This window comes from Oncorhynchus nerka, linkage group LG20, assembly GCF_034236695.1.
Source record: "Oncorhynchus nerka isolate Pitt River linkage group LG20, Oner_Uvic_2.0, whole genome shotgun sequence".
NCBI classification, from domain to species: domain Eukaryota; kingdom Metazoa; phylum Chordata; class Actinopteri; order Salmoniformes; family Salmonidae; genus Oncorhynchus; species Oncorhynchus nerka.
Window position 1 is genome coordinate 44,380,435 of NC_088415.1, and position 26,283 is coordinate 44,406,717.

General features: G+C 43.0%; 1 protein-coding gene across 2 annotated transcripts in view; it reads right to left on the reverse strand.

Moving 5' to 3' along the window:
• Positions 1-26,283, reverse strand: part of LOC115101709 (copine-9-like) — a 113,715-nt gene that overhangs the window by 27,323 nt on the left and 60,109 nt on the right. The window contains exons 5-7 of one of the 2 annotated variants that reach the window (XM_029621176.2): positions 20,180-20,219; positions 18,924-19,015; positions 6,251-6,314 (exon numbers count right to left, since the gene is read on the reverse strand). In XM_029621176.2, the coding sequence (XP_029477036.1) occupies positions 6,251-6,314; positions 18,924-19,015; positions 20,180-20,219 (196 nt within the window). The remainder of the gene's footprint in view (positions 1-6,250; positions 6,315-18,923; positions 19,016-20,179; positions 20,220-26,283) is intronic. The other variant, XM_029621177.2, reaches the window with a different exon arrangement.

Below are 26,283 nucleotides of genomic sequence, written 5' to 3' on the forward strand. Positions count from 1 at the left end.
ACTTTTAAAAAAGGACACATCATTTCATTTGTAAGAACTGTTGCTTTAGGATTTAAATAAAGGACCCTTATCCCTTTACAAAAGAAAAGCCCACTCTACCCTATCAAATGCCTTCTCAGCAGCTAACGAGACAGCAACGGTAGGAACTATATTTGAGTGGTTTAACCACATGAGGTGTAAGAGCCTACCAGTTCATAATAAATCCTACTTGGTCACTATGCATGATCTTAGGTAGTGCCTTCTCTAAGCGTATTGCAAGAGTCTTAGTAAGAATCTTTACAATCCACATTAAGAAGGCCATCCAGACCAGGTGACTTTCCTGCTTTCAAAAATAAAATGGTGGCTCTAACTTCCTGTTATTTTATAGTACAGTCTAGGTCCTCTACTTTGCTATCTGATAATCTAGGTAATTCTATACCAGATAGAAAAGTATCCATATCTATGGGGCTCGCTGAACAGGACTGTACTGTATATAAATATTCAGAAAACATTGAAATATTGTTTCTCTTTTTGGATGAGGTCACCATCTTATTGCCCTTCTTAAATGCTGGGATTACGTTAGAAGTGTTCTGCATTTTTAGTTGTCTTTGCTAGTAGCCGGCCTGTCTTCTCACCTTCCTCATAAAAACTGGTTCTAAAGCCTAAACAGTGCATATTCTCTCCTTTTGTTATACATTTTGTGCAACTGACATTTCAGTTTGCAGGCAGTTTGAAACGTGCTATCTGTGCAATGTATTGCCAAATCCCTTTCCAATACACATTTCTCTGTTTCTAATCTTTTTACTGCTTCAGCCCCTTACCTCATCTTTTTGGACACATATGCTATTCATTTCCCTCTAATATGATTTAGAGGTTTCCCATACTGTGGAAACCCTTTCAGGTGAGCCTACGTTGATCTCAAAAAAGATCATGTGCTAGTGATTGGCTAAATATCTAATCTTGCAATGGTGTTGAGTCTAAATCTACCCTTCCGTACATTTTCAGAGTTTATAGCAACATGTAACTCCACTATAGCATGATCTGTGAGGGAGATGGGCCCAATCTTGCAATCAATCACATTATTAAACATGAAATTAGATACCAGGAATACATCTATTCTGGAGTGTGTCTTATGACAGTGGGAGAAAAAAAAAGTATATTCTCTATCATTAGGATGGACTAATCTCCATATGTCTGTAAGGCCCATATCTTCTGCTAGCATATGTATTGCAAGTCTATCTTTTGGCATGGAGTTACCTGTACATTTACTTCTATCAATCACATTGTCCATCACTTGGTTGATGTCTCCAGGAAGGATGATCTGCCCCTCCATATTTCCCAGTATAACATTGACCTCATGAAAAAAATGTGGTTCCTCCTTGTTGGGAGCATATATATTGCATAACACTACCTTAATCCCATTTATAAGAGCCTCAATGCAGATAAGCCTGTCAGACTCATCAGAGTGTTGCTTCAAAATGACAAAATGAAGTATTTTCCTTATCAGAATAATCACCCAATTTAGTTTGGAATTAAATGAGCTATGATAAACTTCTGCAACCTCCTCCAAATTTCAGTGCCTCTATCTGTTAAATGTGATTCCTGTATGAACATAATATCTGCCTGTTTTGATTATAAATATGTCAAAATCTTTTTTCTCTTCACTTGGTTACCACAACCATTTACAGTATTTTCCAAGTATCCATATTTTCTCTGAGAAGTTATAGCCTGTGAGCATGAAGTGCCCCTTTTAACACGTTACAACTCTAATGAACATCATTATATAAAATTGCACAATATATGCTCCTGCTGTAGAAAAAAAACACTGTAAATAAACATGGAAAACCAATCCCCAAATAAAACAAAGCAACATAACGTCGCTTCTCGATTAATCAATCATCACAGAACTGTCTTTGATGCTGCAGAAGATAACCTGCAGTCTCAACTAAACATGTTTTTTTACTTAACTAGGCAAGTCAGTTAAGAACAAATTCCTATATTACAATGACGGCCTACCCCAGCCAAACCCAGACGACGCTGGGCCAATTGTGCGCCGTCATATGGGACTCCAGATCACAGCCGGTTGTGATATACCCCAGGATCAAACCAGGGTCTGTTGTGATGCCTCTAGCACTGAGATGCAGTGCCTTAGACTGCTGCGCTACTCGGGAGCCCTTTTGGTCAGTGAGGTGGTCCATGAGGTGCATGAAAGGCTAAATTAGCAACACTCCACAGAGTCCCTCAAACAAATAGGCTACCTTCATTTGTATTGTAAACAGCCTACAATTCAACTTGTACTTTACCTGGTCTCGTTTTCTGTATCTAGGCTAAACATCTTGCTCTCGCAATAAACTTTCTGCCTCCATGTTGTCCTTGAAAATCATTTTCTTTCCCTTCCAAGTATAGAGCAGGGTCACCGAGAAAAAGCTGGATATGTTGTGGAATCGTGTCGAAGAACTTGAGAGCAGAAGTAGGAGAAATACGGGGAAATTAGTTCATCTGAAAGAGGGGAGTGAGACTGTGGACTAATCTTGTGTGTGTGCAGAAAATCATCGCAGGCATGAATTTGAAATTGAACGAACCCATCGCAGTTTAACCATGCCTGGCGGGAATGGGCCCCCGATAACGGTTCTCATCCGATTCCTACAATCTACAGCCCGCGGCGAAAGAAAAGGGTGGCTTTCCGTGGGAAGGCCGCCGGCTGTCTTTTTTCCCGGCCCTTTCCAGGAACTGGCAATGAAGAGGAAGAAGTTTGCAACGGTGAGGAAACAACTCCATGAGAAGAACATCAGGCACACACTGCTACTCTGCCCCATCCATCCTCTCTTGTATCGCATCAACTTTTTCCTTTAGCTCGGTAGTTGTTTTCATCATGGCGACTTCGGATGCAACACCCAACAAAGTCGTATTCATCTTTCCCATTTGCTCAAATAGATCCTTCTGATTTACCGATTTCTCTGGGGTTATGTGTTTATCCATGTCTTGGTGGGGGTTTCGGGAGGACTTCCTGTTTATTTGCTAGTCAATGTGGCCTTGAATACTGCGTGTTAGGCCCGAATAAGTTTTTAGCGTGTATTGACACTTTAGCAAGATGTTTCAAAATGTAAATTATCTTTATATTATACTGTACTTCAAGTCAGTATATGAAGTGTATATCGTTGAGTTTCAATATTTACATGTGGGCATTTGGAGCTCGCTAAAATGCTGCCATCTTTTTTGGAAATCACACCTGACTCCAACGCGGCTATATTGAAAGATATCATGAAGAACTGCATAAGTGTTGCTAATGCTCTCCACTTTCTGGAGGACCGAGTTTTGAAATCATTGTAATGCTCGGTGGAAACAGAGTATGATATCTAAGGAGATGGAGAAAATTCAGTCGTTTTTTAAAAAATAATTTGGAGGGAGTTGAAAAGAGAACATGTTGTATAAAACACCAGTCTCCGAGATTATATCTAAACTAAGGGCAACCATGGCATCCATGACAGAGAGGGAGAAGTGTTCATTCATGTATACGTACGGGTAAGAGAGTCTAACAAGCTAAATTTTCAGATGTTATACATTTATACATGCTAGCTTGCGACTCTACGTCTTACAGGATCGCGCTCACCAGCCAAGCACACGCACTGTCGTGGATGCAAGGTCTGATCACTTTTGACACCAATGTAATGAAACAGGCAGGGAGCAGGTCTCGAACCCTCAACCTTCTAGCCCGAAGTCCAGCGCGCTATCGACTGTGCTGCAAAAGCATGATCAAGTGGCAGAGTCGATATTTGCGCTTATAAACTCAATACTGTTAGCTAGCTAGCTAACATTAGCTGGCTGGCTCGCTAGCTAACGTTACGTGAATGATCTGTGTAGTAATATTATTCATATCTCAGAGCCATTTGCATTACTAGTTATAGCCTAATGTTAGCTAGGTAGCTAAAATTGAACCTAGCTAGTTTGTTAGCTTTAGCTACCAGCATATTCATGCAGGGTAGTAATGTTATGAGTTGGGTTTATGGTTCATTGTTTAGCTAGCTAGCTACATTTCAAAACAAAATACACCATTATGCAAGTAACCATTTCACTGAACCGTTTACACCTTCTATATCCTGTGCATGTGACCAATACACTTTGATTTTATTTGATATGGTGTGCATTTACCAGAGACAGCAATGTGAACAACATGACCTGCACCAAAGTCAACTTAGGATATAACGTTAGGCCAATGAGACAGTGTCCAAGTTCTAAAATTCACTGGTAGAATGACCTGCTTTTATTTTGTCAGACTCACAACTGTAAGCTAATTCTGTAATTAGCTTGCCATTATCTTGTAAATAATGATCTTGTTGTGAATATTGTTTTTCTGTAATAATAAATACAAATGAGCTACATTTAAGATGTTGTCAGCTATATGATATGATCATTATTTGAACTGGCTAGCCAGCTAACTAACCAAAACATTGTTTAGAAAGTTGCTTTTAGTTGCCTGGTTTGCTAGATTGACATACACTAAATACATTTTTAAATGGATGGGTTTATTGGTTTTGAAAAACACCAGTTATGCTATTTTGGACCACAGGCTGCTGATGTCATGCAGCCTGTCGTTTTTGTGTTTATACCTTTTCATAACGACAACGACAAGTTTGATGTCGGACAACACTAGAATGTACATGATGTCACTACCAGAACTGTCTACAGACCTGTCGATAGACGTGGCCTCACAGTTGAATCCTTAAAGAGATGGGTGGGTCTAAGGCTTAAGAGGGTGTGAATGATCCTGAATGAGTGTATACAAAGAAGAGCTCTCCAGTAGGTGTACCAAAACATTCAAGGTCCATTTTCTCAAAAGTGGGGTTACAAGTTTGTCAACATTCAAAGTAGAATGACTTTCCCATTGTTCCTCAACTGTTGTGTATGATATTACATTTTACCAGTCTTTACTTTTATCCAATGTAAAAAAAATACTTTCAAATTTTGCTAAAAGAGACCCAATCCAACCGGTTGGTCACAAATAGTGTTTGGAAATGAAGCCCTTTATCTACTTTCCCAGAGTTGGATGTTCCTGTAGACTTCCAGTCATTGTGCTAACGCTAGTTAGCATTGGCTTGTGAAACTACCTCTAACTTCCTTCATACTCGACGCAGAGACATAAAAATGTTATCCACAATGATATTCTGTTGCAGATAGTGATATTCATAAAATAAGGAATATGCTTCCGGACAGAAGCTCTACTACAGCCCAACTAATTAACAGGCGCTCCAACATGTGAAGATAGCCGTACAGCATAATAACCACAGAAAACATGTTTAGCTTTAATAGTGACTTCTAGCCAACCCCTTTTACCTCGAGAGGAAATTAAAAAACAACACCGTACAGAATTCATCACATGGAAGCTATTATTCAGTCTGATGGTTTAACAATATGCATGGCTGTTTATGGTCTGTCAGTGGTTGTGCATCTGTTGGTTGGTCCGCTGCTCTGTTTTGGGTAGAAGTACTAGTAGGACAGTTCCCTGTGGAGCCGCCCCAGGACCGAAGCATCACGCATGGAGCCACTGTAATGAGCTCGTCTTCTCCAGCGCAGTGCAACGCAGGGGCAGACTCAGAGGTGGCTGATAGCAGGAGAGGGGCATCATGGGAAATCTCTTAGCAGCCAGTTCCTCAGTGACAGAGTGGCGAGCTCCGCCCACGCTCATCTGAATTTCTAAGCAGTGTCTCTCTCTCTCGCTCGCTCTCTGAGAAAAACTCTCAGTTATTTCTGGGGTAAACAAACATGGAGATTAACTCTCCCTCTCCTTTCTCTCCCAGTCTTGTTTTTGTAAGAAGTGTTGACATGCTGAATGCACTGAGGTGTCTGTTTAAACTACTAGCACACAGCTCGGACACCCATGCATACCCCACAAGACATACCACCAAAGGTCTCTTCACAATCCCAATTCACAAGATTTTAAAAAACGGATAAAAATATAACTTATGGAACAGCGTGGACTGTGAAGAGACACAGACACAGACACACATGCACATGATAAGACACGCACTCTACACACAGGTACAAAGGGGTTTTGTATTGTAGATATGTGATACTAGAGTAGTGATCTGAGGGCACATACTTAATGTGTTGTGAAAAGTGTTATGAAATGCAGTGTCATGTAATATTTTAAATTGTATATATTGTAACTGCCTTAATGTTGCTGGACCACAGGAAGAGTAGCTGCTGCCTTGGCACAACAATGGCTGAAACAAAAGCTGACTTTCGTGGCCTCAGAGGGGAAAAGGTGACTGACCCTACAGTTACTGAGCTCCTCCGCAGCAAAGATAATGGCCCCCAACTTCTTCCCAGGAATCCCACTGTGAAAGAGAAAAATAGAAAATGAAATGATGGAAGAGAGAGGGGGAGAGGGAGAGTGACAGAGAGAGAGAGAGAGAGAGAGAGAGAGAGAGAGAGAGAGAGAGAGAGAGAGAGAGAGAGAGAGAGAGAGTGAGATATCTTTTAATACTAATGACAAAATGATACATAGTCATATAGTCACAGTCCCGCTCTTCCTCGGAATATTGAGTCAGAATTCATTAACCATGCAAAACATACTGCATAGCACGTTCACACAGCCATCTTTCCTTTCTTGTTCTGCTTTAATGCAGTTGCCATTCACATCAAGGTTAAAGCTTTTGTTTTTACTTCATTTAAACTTACTTTCACTTTGTCGATTCAATTTATTCCAATTAAGGCACGATTCAAAGAACTGAAAGGATAGCGAGCGAGAGCGAGGGTAGAGAAAGCCAGAGCAGACAAGCCGGATAAGTGCGAGAGAGGGTGAGCAAGAGGCTGTGTGACAGTAAGGGGCTTGCAAGGTCAAACCGGCAAGCTGGTCAAATGCTGTGCAGTGGGTAAATCTGGGTAACTCTGGGCCAGCTATAGCTCGCTCCACTCCCCTCCTCCTGTCATTAGTAGAGTGAACTCCTGGGGAGAATCTCAATTGCATTACTCTGATTCCTCGCGTCCTCTCTCCTTGCCTCTTTATCAACACCCATTCGATGAGAAGGTCAGAGGGGAGGGACCTCTGAGCTTCTCATCTCATGAGGTTTGAGAAGGATGTGAGGAATCAAGGAAATGCAATTGAGATTCTCCAGTGGTGCAGCTCATCCTCTCACCACATCCAGCACGTCACTCTCTCTGACAGGGGCGACCTCCTAGCACATCACCTTATCACCTACACTGAGCAGAGGCCTTGTCTCACAGTGGTACAGGGTGCTGATGGGTCACCTATCCAGGTATCCACTATGTCTCAATCTTCCACCTTGACACACATTTTCCAATTGGTATTTCCTGCATAACAGAGCTGTCCAATCAAATCATGTTCAATCTCATAGCGTGCTCACTGAGTTACAGAGGTAATAGTCTTGCAATGTACCACATTGTGCAAGTCTGACTGCGATTGGGCATCCCTCATTATACAACCCTCTGTTTCTACTGTAAGGTATCTAGGGTTGCAAAGCTATCGGTAATTTACCAAAATTAACATAATCTTTTGTAATTTTGGTAATTAATAGACAAACTATGGCAATCTATGATAACTTTGGTCATTTATACATGAATAACTTTTACAAAATGTATTCATATATAGTATACATTTTTATATCGATATCCATATTGTCCATGAGGTTCTAGTGGATAGACCTTCAAGAGAAAATAGTGTAATTAATACAAAAACAACATCTAATGAACAATGACATTATTTGTTTTAACACTTTTATGACTTTTTTTTTTAACAACGGCTACCAGTTTGATGCCAAAACATTGACAACAAATATATATTGACATAGTTAAATAAATAAAAGTGTGTAAAAAAAAAAAAAAGTATACAAGATATTTCATGTTGAAATCCTCATATTAAACACCAATTGTATTCACTAAGTTGATGGTTAATATTTAGGATGTTTTATGGCTTTGATATTCAATATTTTATTTAAAAATCATGTTATTTAATTATTTCATATTTGTACATGTGATAAGGCCACACAGAGGGCCAGAGTTAATTAGAGAAGTACCCCAAAAGGTCACTAATGTCATCTTATAAATTTCCATATAAACCTTGAAAGTTACCAAAATTCTGGTAGTTTACTGGCAAACTTTGAAAGTTTCCAGTAATATACCCTCCCTTTTGTAACCCTAGTTATAGCACACATTGTGAGAAATCACAGTAAATTGGGAGGAAATGGAAAATGAAGTGGAAAACAGAGTTTCCGTCTTCATCATCCTGAGATAATATACGATGATGTTCTGGACACGGAGAGAAAATAACAAATTACTGTATGTTTCCTTGGTACCTGAAGTCACAGTATCAGCAGCAATCAGGACACGTCGTCTAATTATGTCATAGAAACATCCATCGAGGCCCTTTAGCAGACAACTTGAGCACTAGGGCAGAAATCCTGTTAGCTAGAGGCCCACCATGTCTCAATGTGATTAGACCTTGGAGAGAAGGATGCCCTTCAGAATCTCCTCCCCGTCACTCCCCTCCCCTGTCTGCAGCAAGTGGGATCGCAAGAGTAGGGACAGGTGAGCTGAAGAGTCCAGAGATTTCTACACTATATATACAAAAGTATGTGGACACCCCTTTCAAATGAGTGGATTTGGCTATTTCAGCCACATTCGCTGCTGACAGGTGTATAAAATCAAGCACACAGCTATGCAAACTCCATAGACAAACATTGGCAGTAGAATGGCCTTACTGAAGAGCTCAGTGACTTTCCAACAAGTCAGCTGCCCCAGTCAACTGTAAGTGCTGTTATTGTGAAGTGGAAAGGTCTAGGAGAAACAATGGCTCAGCCATGAAGTGGTAGGCCACACAAGCTCACAGAACTGGACCGCCGAGTGCTGAAGCGCGTAGCGCGTAAAAATGGTCTGTTCTCGGTTGCAACACTCACCACCGTGTTTCAAACTGTCTCTGGAAGCAACATCAGCACAATAAATTTTTGTCGGGAGCTTCATAAAATGGGTTTCCATGGCTGAGCAGCCGCACATAAGCCTAAGCCCACCATGCGCAATGCCAAGTATCGGCTGGAGTGGTGCAAAGCTCGCCGTCATTGGACTCTGGAGCAGTGGAAATGCACACTTCATCATCTGGCAATCCGACGGACAAATCTGGCTTTGGCGGTCGGCAGGAGAATGGAACGCTACCTGCCCGAAACCATGTTACCTGCCCGAACTGTTCCAGTGAAGGGAAATCTTAACGCTACTGCATACAATGACATTCTAGACAATTCTGTGCTTCCAATTTTGTGGCAACAGTTCCCATTTGCACAAAGCGAGGTCCATACAGAAATGGTTTGTCAAGATCGGTTTGGAAGAACTTGACTGGTCTGTACAGAGCCCCTAACCGTAACCCCTTTGACCACTTTTGGGATGAATTGGAATGCTGACTGCGACTGCCCTTCCTCACCAATGCTCTGGTGGCTGAATGGAAGCAAATCCCCACAGCAATGTTCCAACATTGCCTTCCCAGAAGAGTGGAGGCTGTTATAGCAGCAAAGGGGGACCAACTCCATATTAATGCCCATGATTTTGGAATGAGATGTTTGACAAGCAGGTGTCTACATACTTTTGGTCATGTAGTGTACTTCAGAGCTGCATTTCTATTAAAACGTATTGTGTATACCGTGCAGATCAAAGTCAAAAACATGTATTTGTAATGCACTTATAGTATAGTATAGTATAGTATAGTATAGTATAGTATAGTAAGGGCATTATGGCGAAACAAAGCCCTATGTATTTTGAATTGCAGTCCACAAGAACTAGAGAATGACAGACAGATGTGGACACATGAGAATGTAGCCATCAAAAGAATAAAGAAAACCTAGTTCATTATGCATGTATTTGGCTGCCTTGTTCCATCTTTGCAGCTGGCCTTACCCAAAGGGGTCGAAACCGCTATCGATAAAAGACAGTACTGTGCAGCCGTCTTCATCGACCTCGCCAAGGCTTTCGACTCTGTCAATCACCATATTCTTATCGGCAGACTCAGTAGCCTCGGTTTCTCGGATGACTGCCTTGCCTGGTTCACCAATTACTTTGCAGACAGAGTTCAGTGTGTCAAATCGGAGGGCATGCTGTCCGGTCCTCTGGCAGTCTCTATGGGGGTGCCACAGGGTTCAATTCTCGGGCCGACTCTTTTCTCTGTATATATCAATGATGTTGCTCTTGCTGCGGGCGATTCCCTGATCCACCTCTACGCAGACGACACCATTCTATATACTTTCGGCCCGTCATTGGACACTGTGCTATCTAACCTCCAAACGAGTTTCAATGCCATACAGCACTCCTTCCGTGGCCTCCAACTGCTCTTAAACGCGAGTAAAACCAAATGCATGCTTTTCAACCGATCGCTGCCTGCACCCGCATGCCCGACTAGCATCACCACCCTGGATGGTTCCGACCTTGAATATGTGGACATCTATAAGTACCTAGGTGTCTGGCTAGACTGCAAACTCTCCTTCCAGACTCACATCAAACATCTCCAATCGAAAATCAAATCAAGAGTCGGCTTTCTATTCCGCAACAAAGCCTCCTTCACTCACGCCGCCAAGCTTACCCTAGTAAAACTGACTATCCTACCGATCCTCGATTTCGGCGATGTCATCTACAAAATGGCTTCCAACACTCTACTCAGCAAACTGGATGCAGTCTATCATAGTGCCATCCGTTTTGTCACCAAAGCACCTTATACCACCCACCACTGCGACTTGTATGCTCTAGTCGGCTGGCCCTCGCTACATATTCGTCGCCAGACCCACTGGCTCCAGGTCATCTACAAGTCCATGCTAGGTAAAGCTCCGCCTTATCTCAGTTCACTGGTCACGATGGCAACACCCATCCGTAGCACACGCTCCAGCAGGTGTATCTCACTGATCATCCCTAAAGCCAACACCTCATTTGGCCGCCTTTCGTTCCAGTACTCTGCTGCCTGTGACTGGAATGAACTGCAAAAATCGCTGAAGTTGGAGACTTTTATCTCCCTCACCAACTTCAAACATCAGCTATCCGAGCAGCTAACCGATCGCTGCAGCTGTACATAGTCTATTGGTAAATAGCCCACCCATTTTCACCTACCTCATCCCCATACTGTTTTTATACTGTTTTTTTTAAATTTTATTTATTTATTTATTTACTTTTCTGCTCTTTTGCACACCAATATCTCTACCTGTACATGACCATCTGATCTTTTATCACCCCAGTGTTAATCTGCAAAACTGTATTATTCGCCTACCTCCTCATGCCTTTTGCACACATTGTATATAGACTGCCCATTTTATTTCTACTGTGTTATTGACTTGTTAATTGCTTACTCCATGTGTAACTCTGTGTTGTCTGTTCACACTGCTATGCTTTATCTTGGCCAGGTCGCAGTTGCAAATGAGAACTTGTTCTCAACTAGCCTACCTGGTTAAATAAAGGTGAAATAAAAAATAAAAAAAATAAAAATACAACATTCAGGATGTGTCAGCTCGGCTAGCGCCAACAGTCCTCAATATTTCAGGACCATGGCCCAGATTCAGATGGGTTGAGCCAGAGGTGGGATAAACCAGAATACTGGAACAACTTCATGAGACAAAGATTCAGTTGGCCAGGCAGAGAAAAGAAAAAGGATGGTTCCTACACTCTGTGTCTGACATGGAGACAGTGGGCCGTCTGTGATGCACTTTGGGAGAACATAGTTCCTTACCTTCCATGTACGTGATACATTGACAGCTGGGAAATTATTTATGACAAAAGTCAAAACCATCTTTACCTAGTGCTACTGTACTGTCTGGATTTAGACATTTAGATTCAGACTTAGTGTCCTGAAAAGTCTGCCACATAAATCTTGAAAATAAAATCCCCCAAAATGACCAAAGAAATTAACCAATGATGAGCTGTAGCCAAAGTAGCCACTCAAAGTTGTGCTGTAGACATCATAAACTGTCTGCACATTTGTGTGTGAGACAGACAGGTGGTGTCCTCCCAGTAACTAAATATAATCTGCTAGAGAATTACACTTCCCTTATCATCCGATACCTCCCATCCCATCCCCTCCACACATCCAACACCCCCACACATTCAATATCCCCCATTCCCTCCACACTTCCTACCCCCCATCCCCTCACATCTGGAGACCCACTGCTCTCCTAGGGAGCCTCTGAGCTGCCTCCGAGAGGCACACACAAACTACAGTCACCCATAAACTCCACTCCCTGTAGCTATGGATCCAAAATAATGCATTGTTGTTTCATGAATACATGTAAAGCCGATGAACTAAAACAGATTTAACAAGAGCACAAGAGCAAGAAGACACCCAAGTCTTGCCAACGGGTCATGACTGCCTAAGAACCACAAGAAGACTTGAGGAAAAGTAGCTTAGGCAGAAATTGGTAATGTCACAGCAGAGGTAGCTAGAGGGAACATATGGCAGGTTGTTCAGTTGCACACTGCCTGCCTGCCAGGGATCCCAAAACATGTATCATGTGAACCTTGATCGTGTATCGTTTCACACTTTTGACAGCATCGAAATGGGATCCTCAAGAGGTCTGACCATGTGGGAGATTTGACATTGAGCTGAAAGGACAGCAGAGCATTTACCGAAATGTGCATCCATTCACAACCTGTCATATTATGTGTGATTTGATTGACTGATGTCTGCAAGAGAAACCCCAACGTGTAATTTCACAATATGTGCCCTATACATTTCTAAAATGAACAATATATCACCTGTGACAGCTTATTTAGCTATGATTCCACCTCATATATCTCCATCTACTCTTGTGGCGGTAGCTTGTTGCTTTGATAATGTCCTCTATCTATAAACACTGGATCTCCTATGAGGTTTGACTTTTTAATTTGTCTCTCCGACAGCACATTGGAAAGGACTTTTGCTCCGGTTTGTAGAAACTAAATGAAGCTGGAGTCTCTCCCATTTAGTTTTATCACAAGTGAATTGCATGGGATGTCCAATATAGTAAAACTATGTTGAAGTAACACTATATTAAAGTAGATGCTTCATTAACCTTATAGCAGAGAGAAAATAGCTCACCATGAGCTATTATGCATCACTATCTATTAATTGCATTATAGGAAACCTATTATTTGTTCATAACACACTGCTAACTTACAGTATATCCACATGAATTTTGTGTACAATTACTATCCTATATATAGTAGATACAAGTCACTGTGGTTGATCTCCATATCACAACCTCATTATGAAAATGTAACAGTCGTAACATCACAAGGCTAATCTACATAGATATGCAATTACACTGTATGTACATCTATATCATGTACGCAAATAGTTGTTTCCCAACTTGGTGTATAGGGCAGTGTAAAGTGTGTAACTAATAATACACAGAACAACCTTAATTACAGTTGCCAGGATTGCACCTCCATGATTGTGAGTGTGTGAGTGTGTGTGTGGATGCAAACTCGCAGCAGGAGTGAAATTGTGGAAACATGGGGGGTATGCTCTCCACATCAAATCTTACAGATAAAAATACGACCAGCATGCAATGTCACGTAAGAGCACATATCTGATCTTCTAAAAGGGGAAAATGAAGTGTATTCGCCCAATCCTGCTTTTACACTATGGGAGAGCTTACAGTCCTTCTCAGTTACCATAGAAACCAACAGGTAAGTGGTAGAGAAGTGCTTCTTCCTCCACAGCATGATACCCCATTCTCAAAACAGTGACCTACAAAAAGACGCCCACCGCCGCGCAGAGGCCATCGCCAGGCATTTCGGATTGGCTCTCCTCCGCCTCTCACTCTAGGGGGTGTGTGTGGAATAAAGGCAATGCTGGGGGGGATGTGTTTTTTATTTATTTTTAAATAGTAGGTGGATCAGCTTTAATATCGCAAGTAGATTTTGGCTTCTATCAATCTAATATTCTGCATAATTTCCAATCCAGCCATACATATATATATTCTTAAAATATATTTTCCTTTATTATTTTCCCCTAACCCTACCACCCCTCCCCTTATTGGAGTAAACTAACAGACAACAACACTTAGGCTTCTACTTCCAGCTTATACATATTATATAGTGCATTCTGAAAGTATTCAGACTTCTTGACTTTTCCACATTTTGTTACTTTTCAACCTTATTCTAAAATGTATTAAATTGTTTTTTTTCTCTTAATCAATCTACACACAATACCCCATAATGACAAAGATAATTACTTTTTCAGAAATGTTTGCAAATTTATTAAAATAAACCAACTGAAATATGACATTTGCATAAGTATTCAGACACTTTACTCAGTACTTTGTTGAAGCACCTTTGGCAGCGATTACAGCCTAGAGTCTTCTTGGGTATGACGCTACAAGCTTGGCACACCTGTATTTGGAATTTTCTCACATTCTTCTCTGCAGATCCTCTCAAACTCTCTCAGGTTTGATGGGGTGCAATGCTGCACAGCTATTTTCAGGTATCTCCAGAGGTTTTCGTTTGGGTTCAAGTCCAGACTCTGGCTGGGCCACTCAATGACATTCAGAGACTTGTCCCGAAGCCACACCCACATTATCTTGGCTGTGTGGTTAGGGTCGTTGTCCTATTGGAAGGTGAACCTTTGCCTTAGTCTGAGGTCCTGAGCACTCTGGAGCAGGTTTTTGTCAAGGATCTTTCTGTACTTTGCTCTGTTCATTTTTCCTTTGACCCTGACTAGTCTCCCAGTCCCTGCCACTGAAAACATCCCCACAGCATGAAGCTGCCAGCACCATGCTTCATCGTAGGGATGGTATCGACCAGGTGATGGGCAGTGCCTGATTTCCTCCAGACATGACGCTTGGCATTCAGGCCAAAGTGTTCAATCTTGATATGATCAGAGCAGAGAATTTTGTTTCTCATGGTGTGAGAGTCCTGTCCTTCAGCGGACTGTCATGTACCTTTTACTGAGGAGTGGCTTCCGTCTAGTCACTCTACCATAAAGGCCTTGATTGGTGGAGTGCTGCAGAGATAGTTGTCCTTCTTGATAGTTGTCCTTCTTGATGGTTCTCCCATCTCCACAGAGGAACTCTGGAGCTCTGTCAGAGTGACCATCGGGTTCTTGGTCACCTCCCAGACCAAGGCCCTTCTCCCCCGATTGTTCAGTTTGGCCTGACGACCAGCTCTAGGAAGAGTCTTGGTGGTTCCAAACTTCTTCCATTTAAGAATGATGGAGGCCACTGTGTTCTCGGGTCCCTTCAATGCTGCAGAAACATTTTGGTACCCTTCTCCAGATCTGTGCTTCGACACAACCCTGTCTCGGAGCTCTACAGACAATTCCTTTAACCTCATGGCTTGGTTTTTGCTCTGATATCAACTGTGGGAACTTATATAGGCAGGTGTGTTCCTTTCCACATCATGTCAAATCAATTGAATTTACCACAGGTGGACTCCAATCAAGTTGTAGAAACATCTCAAGGATGATCAATGGAAACAGGATGCACCTGAGCTCAATTTTGAGTCTCATAGCAAAGGGTCTGAATACTTACGTAAATGAGGTATCTGTTTTTCAAATTTTTAATACATTTGCAAACATTTCTAAAAACCTGTTTTCACTTTATCATTACAATAACGTGTGTAGATTGATATATTTTTTTATTTAATCAATTTCAGAATAAGGCTGTAATGTAACTAAATTAAATTAAAAAGTCAAGGGGTCTGAATACTTTTCGAACGCACTGTACATTTTATAGACACAGTATATTATGCATTAGTTATCTTCTTGTTGTTTTTTGTCCCACCCTTCAGCTCCCATCAACCTCTCCAATCTATCACTGAACACCATCCAGTTTTGATTTCTATTTGCCAGATATTTTTCAACTGTGCTGTGAAGTTTCACAAGTTCTGAACCTTTCTATTCTCATAGTTTCTACAGACTGTAAATTAAAGATACCATTTTTTGCTAAGAGTATTATTATATTATTGATCGATTGACTATGATTTTTCAGACCACCCAGCAGTACTATTTGCAGACTTAACTCCAAGTACATGTTGCAGGGAGGATGTGTTTTTGGGGTTGTTTTGACAGCCATGTGAAACACACTAAACATGTAGAGGAGTTGTCTCCAGGCTTTGTCATTGCAGATGCCCTCTGGGATGGCAGGCTCTGTCTGCTGTTGGTTCTTCTGTACCCGTCCCTCTCTCTCTCTCTGTCACAGCTTGCTACATGTCCCCCAGGAATGTGGCCTTCTAAATGCCGGAGAGTCAAGGGGGGAGAATGGCACATTTTGGAACAAAACCCACATCCTTTTCCTTCGCTGCTCTCGGCATCTTTGTAGCTTCATCCATTGTCGGTTTTAAATAGCGGCCTTTTGAATGACCAACCAGACAGGCTGAATGGCGATTGTTTTTATTGTTGAACGCGAGGCTTTTCTTCAGGGTGAAGCATTTTTAAGCCTTTTCTAAAGGATTCTCTAAATGATATGTCATGCTAATAATTTGAACAAGACTTTTAGTTTGTGATGGAGGATACAACTTGCATGCTTTACTTTTCAGAATGTGGCGGTATGTGAGCAGGACCATTGGTGAGTGTGTGTGTGTGCCTGCGTGCATGCATGTGCGCTTGTGTGTAAGTGTGTGTGCACAGGCACAGGGGAAGGTAACGCTTCACTCTGGTAACGCCAAGAAGGCAGAGCATATTTTTATCTCGCCAATAAAGGAAGTGCAGCAGGCCCAAACCCAGTGGCATCCTCCAAAGGCTATACATCTCTCTCATTCTCTCTCTCTCTCAGCTCAGCTCAGCTCTGCCAAGGCTATGTCATTTGTACTGGGAGATACACTGTGCTGGCTGCATGGGGACGATAAGCCTGAAAACGTATAAATAGAGAAATGGATGAAGATGTCCAACGGGATCATTTATGGTAATCGAGAACATTGGCTCCCATGGTCATGTGTAAAGTCAATGATTGGCCTCTGTTTTAGGAGTCTGTTCCTGAGGAATAAAACATGATTTGTATTTACAAATGTTGTCGCTCCTTATGCCCCCAAAATAAGAACATTTACATACCTCTACACGAACAAACAGACAAAAAGCTAAGTATGCTCAGTCTGAGATAAAATAGAGCAATTCATCTCCTATTCTGCAATGACCATTTTTTCCAGCTGGCGAACTCATAACATACATGCACACTCCACAAACAACACCTTATTGTCGATTTCTGAAATCGGTAGGAAAAAAAAATTATGCTTCACAATACAATTTCTGCACAAAATGACCCTTTCAAGAGGTTGATTACAAGATGTTACTATGTCGTGCACCAGAGGTGCTTTGGCAATCAATGCTTTTTCACTAGTTTCTTTCTGAGGCTATAGAGTATGGAATATTGCCACGGGATTATACCATAATACATTCTCAACGTTTACAGCTCACCTACAGTGCTGTGCTCCATTTCCAATCAACAGACAGATAGTCCCTCCCTCAAGACCGAACCAACATTTGCCAATCACATGGGCCATGACATCCAGCCAAAGACAGGTATGGCCAGTTCTCACTTCATTAGGACTGTAGTGGTTCCATGGATAATGGGAGAGAGAGTGCCATTTCCCTGGATTTTAAGCAATGTTGTGCTGCTTTTGATACGGTAAACCATTCCATTCTTGTGGGCCGGCTAATGAGTATTGGTGTCTACAATAGACCATCTGCTGTCTCAGCCACTGCCTGTCACCAAGGGAGTACACCAAGGCTCGATCCTAGGTCCCACGCACTTCTCAATTTACATCAAGAACATAGCTCAGGCAGTAGGAAGCTCTCTCATCCATTTATATGCAGATGATACAGTCTTATACTCAGCTGGCCCCTAACCGGATTTTGGGTTAAACACTCTACAACAAAGCTTTCTTAGTGTCCAACAAGCATTCTCTTCCCTTAACCTTGTTCTGAACACCTCCAAAACAAAGGTAATATGGTTTGGTAAGAAGAATACCCCTCTCCCCAAAGGTGTGATTACTAACTCTGAAGGTTTAGAGCTTGAAGTAGTCACCTTATTACTTAGTACTTGGGAGTATGGAGATATGGTACACCGTCTTTCTCTCAGCACTTATCAAAGCTGCAGGCTAAGGTTAAATCTAGACTTGGTTCCCTCTATCGTAATTGCTCCTCTTTCACCCCAGCTGCCAAACTAACCCTGACTCAGATGACCATCCTGCCCATGCTAAATTACAGAGACGTAATTTATAGATCGGCAAGTAAGGGTGCCATTACCATTCTGCCATCAGATTTGCCACCAATGCTCCTTATAGGACACAACTCTATACTCTATACTCCTCTGTAAACTGGCCATCTATGTATACCCGTCGCAAGACCCTGGTTGATGCTTATTTATAAAACCCTCTTAGGCATCACTCCCCCTATCTGAGAAACCTACTGCAGCCCACATCCTACACATACAACACCCGTTCTGCCAGTCACATTCTGTTAAAGATACCCTAAGCACACACACTCCTCTTTTCAGTTCGATGCAGCTAGCGATTGGAACGAGCTGCTAAAAACATTCAAACTGGACAGTTTTATCTTTTCAGTTTTAGACTCAGTCGTGGACACTCGTACTGACAGTTGTGGCTGCTTCGCGGGATGTATCGTTGTCTCTACCTTCCTGCCCTTTGTGCTGTTGTCTGAGCCAAATAATGTTTGTACCATGTTTTGTGCTGCTATCATGTTGGGCTTCTGCCATATAGCGTTGCTACCATGTTGTTGTCAAATTAAGTTGCTCTCATTCTGTGTTGTCATGTGTTGCTGCCATGCTATGTTGTTGTCTTAGGTCTCTCTTTATGTAGTGTTGTGGTGTCTCTCTTGTCGTGATGTGTGTTTTGTCCTATATTTTTATTATTATTATTAAATCCCCGCCCTCGTCCCCACAGAAGGCATTTTGCGTTTTGGTAGGCCGTCATTGTAAATAACATTTTCTTTTTAACTGACTTGCCAAGTTAAATAAATAAAATAAAAGACTTACGAGAGACTCTTCTCCAGCCGTCCGCCCGTGGAGCCAATGATCTCCCCCAGAGTGCAGAAGGTCTGACCAAGGAAGTCCTTAGTGCAGAGAGCCTGGGGTTAGTCATTTGACACGTCTAACAGCCAGGCAGTTCACAGTACAGTACATACAATGCTTTACCATACATCCCACACGCCAGGTTGAAAGCTAAGTGATACAAATCAAATCAAATGTTATTGGTCACGAACACATATTTAGCAGATGTTATTGCGGGTGTTTACGAAATACTTGTGTTCCTAGCTCCAACAGTGTAGAAGTAACTAACAATTCACAACAATACACACAAATCTAAAAGTAAAATAATGGAATTAAGAAATATAGAAATATTAGAACGAGCAATGTCGGAGTGGCATTGACTAAAATACAGTAGAATACAGTATATGCGTACATATCATATACAAAGTGGCTGAAGACATTGCAAACTATTGTGACACTGAAAACTAAACAATTCAACATGGGCATACAGTGTGTTATCAGAAAGGTTCAAATAATCCAATCTAGCAGGTGTATCTTATAAACCCCATACATCTCCTTGTCCAAAGTTTTTTTTTTTACCAAGCTAACATTTCAAGCTGGTGTTCCATCTGTCCACACAACACAGAGAAGCAGATGAGGACATTGAGAAGCACAGACATGGCAAGGCACATAAAAACACAGGCACAAGAACAACAACAGAGCTCTGTGTGTGTGAGTTCGCTCTCTGATACACTACATTATGCTGTTTCAAAAAGCAACTAGCCTACGGTAGCTTTGGCTTTGAAGTCGTCTCTCAAAGTGCTTTAGCTGAGCATTTGATATAATGGGATGGCTTAATGATACTATGGTTGATTGGAACAAAAAAAACACAGATATTGGACAAGTGACAGCAGAAGTACAACAAAAACACACCAATCTCACATCATGAATGGCTGTCTCTGAATGCAAATAAGGAGACGATACATAACATGCCATAATGACTGACATTGCAGCTGTGTATGTATTTACTATTTGCATCAATACTAACCTTCTGCGCTCCGGTATTTTGTTGAGCAGAAAGGAAATAGAACACAGAGGTCAAATGTAGAATATAATATTGTAGACTATTGTATTCATACAAAGACAACAAGCTTCCTTCTGATAATTATCCTTCCTCTGTACTGTCAGTATTGAGTCACGATGGCATAATTGACAACATAACATTAACAGCGTGTTTTATACTGTGAGGGGGAGACACTTACAAATTTTGAAATATTTGAACTTCTGGAGTCCACATTGTATCTGCAAGAAACCAAACACAGTTAAGTATAAATCACTTAAAATGACAAAATCCGTGTGAATAACCAGTGAGCTAGGGAAGTATGTCCTTACCTATCAGTTAAGGTATTGGATACTGTACGTGTCGTCCTGAACTAAATGAGCAAATCAAATTGTCTCTAAATTAACCTTAACATTTCACAGGGACGTTTCTGCATGAAGAAGGGATACACAGTAGAGGGGCTGAGGATATTCTCTTTGGTTAAGTCCCACATGGTACCCTATTCCCTTTATAGTGCACTACATTTGACCTGAGTCCATAGGACTGTGGCCAAAAGTAGTGCACTATACTTGGAATAGAATGCAATTTGGGATGCAGACCTTGTCTCCCAACACGAGAACATCCATTGACTGTTGGACTAGTCAACATCCATTGAATGTTCCTGAATCCTATTCACTGTGGATATGAAGCCAATCCTCCACCTCGGGCTCAGGGCTTCGATGCGTGCTTAACCATTCCCTAGCTCAAACTCGCTTGTTCTCATTGGTTCAATGGTATAGAACATTATTGAGTGCCATCATTTGGGAGTTATCTGTTTGCCTGTTTGCCTGACTGTTATGCTGGAGTAGTGTCACGACTTCCGCTGAAGTCGGCTCCTCTCCTTGTTCGGGCGGCGATCGGTGGTCGACGTCACCGGCTTTCTATCCATCTCCGCTCCATTTTTCATTTATCCATTTGTTTTGTCTTGTTCCCTGCACACCTGGTTTTCATTCCCCAATCACACTACATGTATTTACTCCTCTGTTCCCCCTCATGTCTTTGTGTGAGATTGTTTTGTTACGTGTCTATGTTGACGCGCTTTACTGGTATGCGTTTATTCCGTGTTTTATTTCACGAGGTATGTTTAGTTGTTTGTACGTAATTATTGTGACTGTGTGCGCGTTTTTCACTTTTGACAATTGGCTGGAGGTTTCGACGCAGTGGCGTCCGTCCGTCTGTTGGTTTCTCCTGCCTAAATAAAGTGTGCGCCTGTTCACAACTCTCTGCTCTCCTGCACCTCACTCCGCTCCCAGTACGCACACCATTGACAAGGAGACTGATTGATTATTTGCCCTTTGTTAATTAAAAATGAATATTGACCCTGTTAACACCTGAGTTACACTGATTGTTTGTAAGAACTTTGTTTTTCCATGGCATATAATCAGACATTTCAAATTCATACAATGTCAATACATATACACTACCATTCAACAGTTTGGGGTCACTTAGAAATGTCGTTTTTGTCCATTAAAATAACATCAAAATTGATCAGAAATACAGTTAATACATTGTTAATGTTGTAAATGACTATTGTAGCTGGAAACGGCAGATTTTTAAAGGAATATCTACATAGGAGTACAGAGGCCCATTATCAGCAACCATCACTCATGTGTTCCAATGGCATGTTGGGTTAGCTAATCCAAGTGTATCCTTTTAAAAGGCTAATTGATCATTAGAAAACCCTTTTTCAATTATGTTAGCAGAGCTGAAAATGTTGTCCTAATTAAAGAAGCAATAAAACTGTCCTTCTTTAGACTAGTTGAGTATCTGGAGCATCAGCATCTGTGGGTTCGAATACAGACTCAAAATGGCCAGAAACAAAGGACTTTCTTCTGAAACTCGTCAGTCTATTCTTGCTCTGAGAAATGAAGGCTATTCCATGCGAGAAATTGCCAAGAAACTGAAGATCTCGTACAATGCTGTGTACTACTCCCTTCACAGAACACTACAAACTGTCTCGAACCAGAATCGAAAGAGGAGTGGGAGGCCCCGGTGCACAACTGAGCTAAAGGACAAGTACATTAGAGTGTCTAGTTTGAGAAACAGATGCCTCACAAGTCCTCAACTGGCAGCTTCATTAAATAGTACCCGCAAAACACCAGTTTCAACTTTATCCTTGAAGAGGCGACTCCGGGATGCTGGACTTCTAGGCAGAATTGCAAAAAAAGCCATCTCTTTCCAGTTTCTGTGTTCTTTTGCCCAATCTTAATCTTTTCTTTATATTGGCCAGTCTGAGATATGGCTTTTTCTTTGCAATTGAAGAATACGGGGGACAACATTCCGCAGGCCACAATCATCAACCTGATCAACTCTATGCGAAGGAGATGGTGGTCACACCAGATATTGACTGGTTTCCTTTTTTTTAAGGCACAGTATTTGTGATGGAAAAAAAGCATATAGTGGCCTGAAAAAATATGTGAGCTCTTTGGAAATACCTGGATTTCTCCATGAATTGGTCATACAATTTGATCTGATCTTCATCTAGGTCACAACAATAGACAAACACAGTCTGCTTAAACTAATAACACACAAACAATTATACGCTTTCATGTCTTTATTGAACACATCGTGGAAACATTCACAGGGAAGGGTGAAAGAAGTATGTGAACCCTTTGGCAGCAATAACCTCAACCAAACGTTTTCTGTAGTTGCGGATCAGACCTGCACAATGGTCAGAAGGAATTTTGGACCATTCCTCTTTACAAAAATGTTTCAGTTCAGCATTATTCTTTGGATGTCTGATGTGAACTGCTCTCTTGAGGTCATGCCATGTCACGCCTTGGTCATTGTATTTTGTGTTTTTGTTATATGTTTGGGTAGGCCAGGGTGTGACATGGGTTTATATGGTGTTGGGTTCGTATTGGGGTTTTATTAGCATTGGGATTGTGTATGGGTGTGTCTAGTTAGGTTTGGCTGCCTGAGGCGGTTCTCAATTAGAGTCAGGTGCTTCTCGTTGTCTCGGATTGGGAACCGTATTTAGGTAGCCTGTGTTCACGTTGTATTTCGTGGGTGATTGTTCCTGTCTCTGTGTAGTTCACCAGATAGGCTGTAATTAGTTTTCACGTTCCGTTTGTTGTTTTGTATTTAGTATCAGTTATTTCATGTACCACGTTTTCTTTCATTAAAGTAACATGAGTAACCACCACGCTGCATTTCGGTCCGACTCTCTTTCTACAAACGAAGAACGCCGTTACAGAATCACCCACCACAAACGGACCGAGTGGCGTGGTTACAGGCAGCGACAGCTTGAACAGCGAAGGGAGGACGTTATGGATAGCAGAGGCATGGAGTATACGACGTGGGAAGAAATCGACAGGTGGGCGGCCGACCCAGAGAGAGTGCAGGAGCCCGCCTGGGATTCGCTGGAACAATGCGAAGAGGGCTATAGACGCGGTTGGAAGCCTGAAAAGCAGCCCCAAAAAAATATTGGGGGGGGGCTAGAAGGGAGTATGGTTATGCCAGGTAGGAGACCTGCGCAAACTCCCTGTGCTCACCGTTGGGCTAGAGAGACCGGGCAGGCACCGTGTTATGCTATGGAGCGCACGGTGTTTCCAGTGCGGGTGCAGAGCCAGGTGCGGCACATACCAGCCCTTCCTATTGGCCGGGCTAGAGTGGGCATCGAGCCAGGTAAGCTTGGGCAGGCTCGGTGCTCAAGAGCTCCAGTGCGCCTGCACGGTCCGGTCTATCCAGAGCCACCTCCACACACCAGTCCTCCGGTAGCAGCTCCCCGCACCAGGTTTCCTGTGCGTGTCCTCGATCCAGTACCACCAGTTCCAGCACCACGCACCAGGCCTTCAGTGCGCCTCGCCTGTTCAACACAGCCAGAGCCTTCCTTCCCTCCTACGCTGTTGGAGTCTCCCGCCTGTTCAACACAGCCAGAGCCTTCCTTCCCTTCTACGCTGCCGGAGTCTCCCGCCTGTTCAGCGCAGCCAGAGCCTGTATCCTCTCCTGCGCTGCCGGAGCCTCCTGCCTGTTCAGCGCAGCCAGAGCCTGTATCCTCTCCTGCGCTGCCGGAGCCTCCTGCCTGTTCAGCGCAGCCAGAGCCTGTATCCTCTCCTGCGCTGCCGGAGTCTCCCGCCTGTTCAGCGCAGCCAGAGCCTGTATCCTCTCCTGCGCTGCCGGAGCCTCCTGCCTGTTCGGAGCAGCCTGAGCTGCCAGTCTGCAGAGATCTGTCAGTCTGCCAAGTGCTGTCAGTCTGCAATAAGCAGCCAGAGCTGTCAGTCTGCCCAGCGCCGCCAGTGCTCCCAGTCTGCCCAGCGCCGCCAGTGCTCCCAGTCTGCCCAGCGTCGCCAGTCTGCCCAGCGTCGCCAGTCTGCCCAGCGTCGCCAGTCTGCCAGGATCCGCCAGAAGTGCCAGACAACCAGTCTCTTCCAGATCTGCCAGACAACCAGTCTCTTCCAGATCTGCCAGACAACCAGTCTCTTCCAGATCTGCCCTCTGCCCGACAACCAGTCTCTTCCAGATCTGCCCGACAACCAGTCTCTTCCAGATCTGCCCGACAACCAGTCTCTTCCAGATCTGCCAGACAACCAGTCTCTTCCAGATCTGCCAGACAACCAGTCTCTTCCAGATCTGCCAGACAACCAGTCTCTTCCAGATCTGCTTGTCAACCTGAATCTTCCAGTTCCGCCAGCCAGCCTAGGATTTCCCGGAGCCTACTACCTGCCTGAGCTTCCTCTCAGTACTGGGCTTCCTCTCAGTACTGGGCTTCCTCTCAGTACTGGGTTTCCCCTCAGTCCCGGGCTGTCCCTCAGTTTCCGGGCTGCCTCTGTCCCGAGCTGCCCCTCTGTCCCGAGCTGCCCCTCTGTCCCGAGCTGCCCCTCAGTCACGAGCTGCCCCTCAGTCCAGTGGGGATCTGGGTGAGGACTATTAGGCCATGGTCGGCGGCGAGGGTGGATTACCCCAGGACGCGAAGGGGAGGAACTATTACATTAATGGAGTGGGGTCCACGTCCCGAGCCGGAGCCGCCACCATGGACAGATGCCCACCCGGACCCTCCCTATGGTTTTGAGGTGCGTCCGGGAGTCCGCACCTTAGGGGGGAGGGGGTTCTGTCACGCCTTGGTTATTGTATTTTGTGTTTTTGTTATATGTTTGGGTAGGCCAGGGTGTGACATGGGTTTATATGGTGTTGGGTTCGTATTGGGGTTTTATTAGCATTGGGATTGTGTATGGGTGTGTCTAGTTAGGTTTGGCTGCCTGAGGCGGTTCTCAATTAGAGTCAGGTGCTTCTCGTTGTCTCGGATTGGGAACCGTATTTAGGTAGCCTGTGTTCACGTTGTATTTCGTGGGTGATTGTTCCTGTCTCTGTGTAGTTCACCAGATAGGCTGTAATTAGTTTTCACGTTCCGTTTGTTGTTTTGTATTTAGTATCAGTTATTTCATGTACCACGTTTTCTTTCATTAAAGTAACATGAGTAACCACCACGCTGCATTTCGGTCCGACTCTCTTTCTACAAACGAAGAACGCCGTTACATGCCACAGCATCTCAATCTGGCTAAGGTGAGGACTCTGACTGGGCCACTCTAGAATTTTATTTTGTTGAAGCCATTCTGTTTTTGATTTACTTCTGTGTTTTGGGTCATTGTCCTGTTGCATCACACAACTTCTGTTGCGCTTCAGTTGGCGGACAAATAGTCTAACATTGTCCTGCAAAATATGTTGATAAATTTGGGAAAACATTTTTCCGTTGATGATAGCAAGCTGTCTAGGCCCTGAGGCAGCAAAGCAGCCCCAAACCATGATGCTCCCTCCACCATGCTTTACAGTTGGGATGAGGTTGATGTTGGTGTGCTATGCCCTTTTTCTCTCCACATACAGTGTTGTGTGTTCCTTCCTAACAAAACTGTAGTTTCATCTGTCCACAGAATATTTTGCCAGTAGTGGTGTGGAACATCCAGGTGCACTTTTGCAAACTTCAGACGTGCAAGTTTTTTTTGGGACAGCAGTGGCTTCTTCCGTGGTGTCCTCACATGAACACCATTCTTGTTTAGTGTTTTACGTATCGTAGACTCGTCAACAGAGATGTTAGCATGTTCCAGAGATTTCTGTAAGTCTTTAGCTGACACTCTAGGAATCTTCTTAACCTCATTGAGCATTCTGCGCTGTGCTCTTGCAGTCACCTTTGCAGGATAGCCACCCCTAGGGAGAGTAGCAACAGTGCTGAACTTTATCCATATATAGACAATTTGTCTTACCAAGGACTGATGAATAATCAAGGCTTTTAGAGATACTTTTGTAACCCTTTCCAGCTTTATGCAGGTCAAC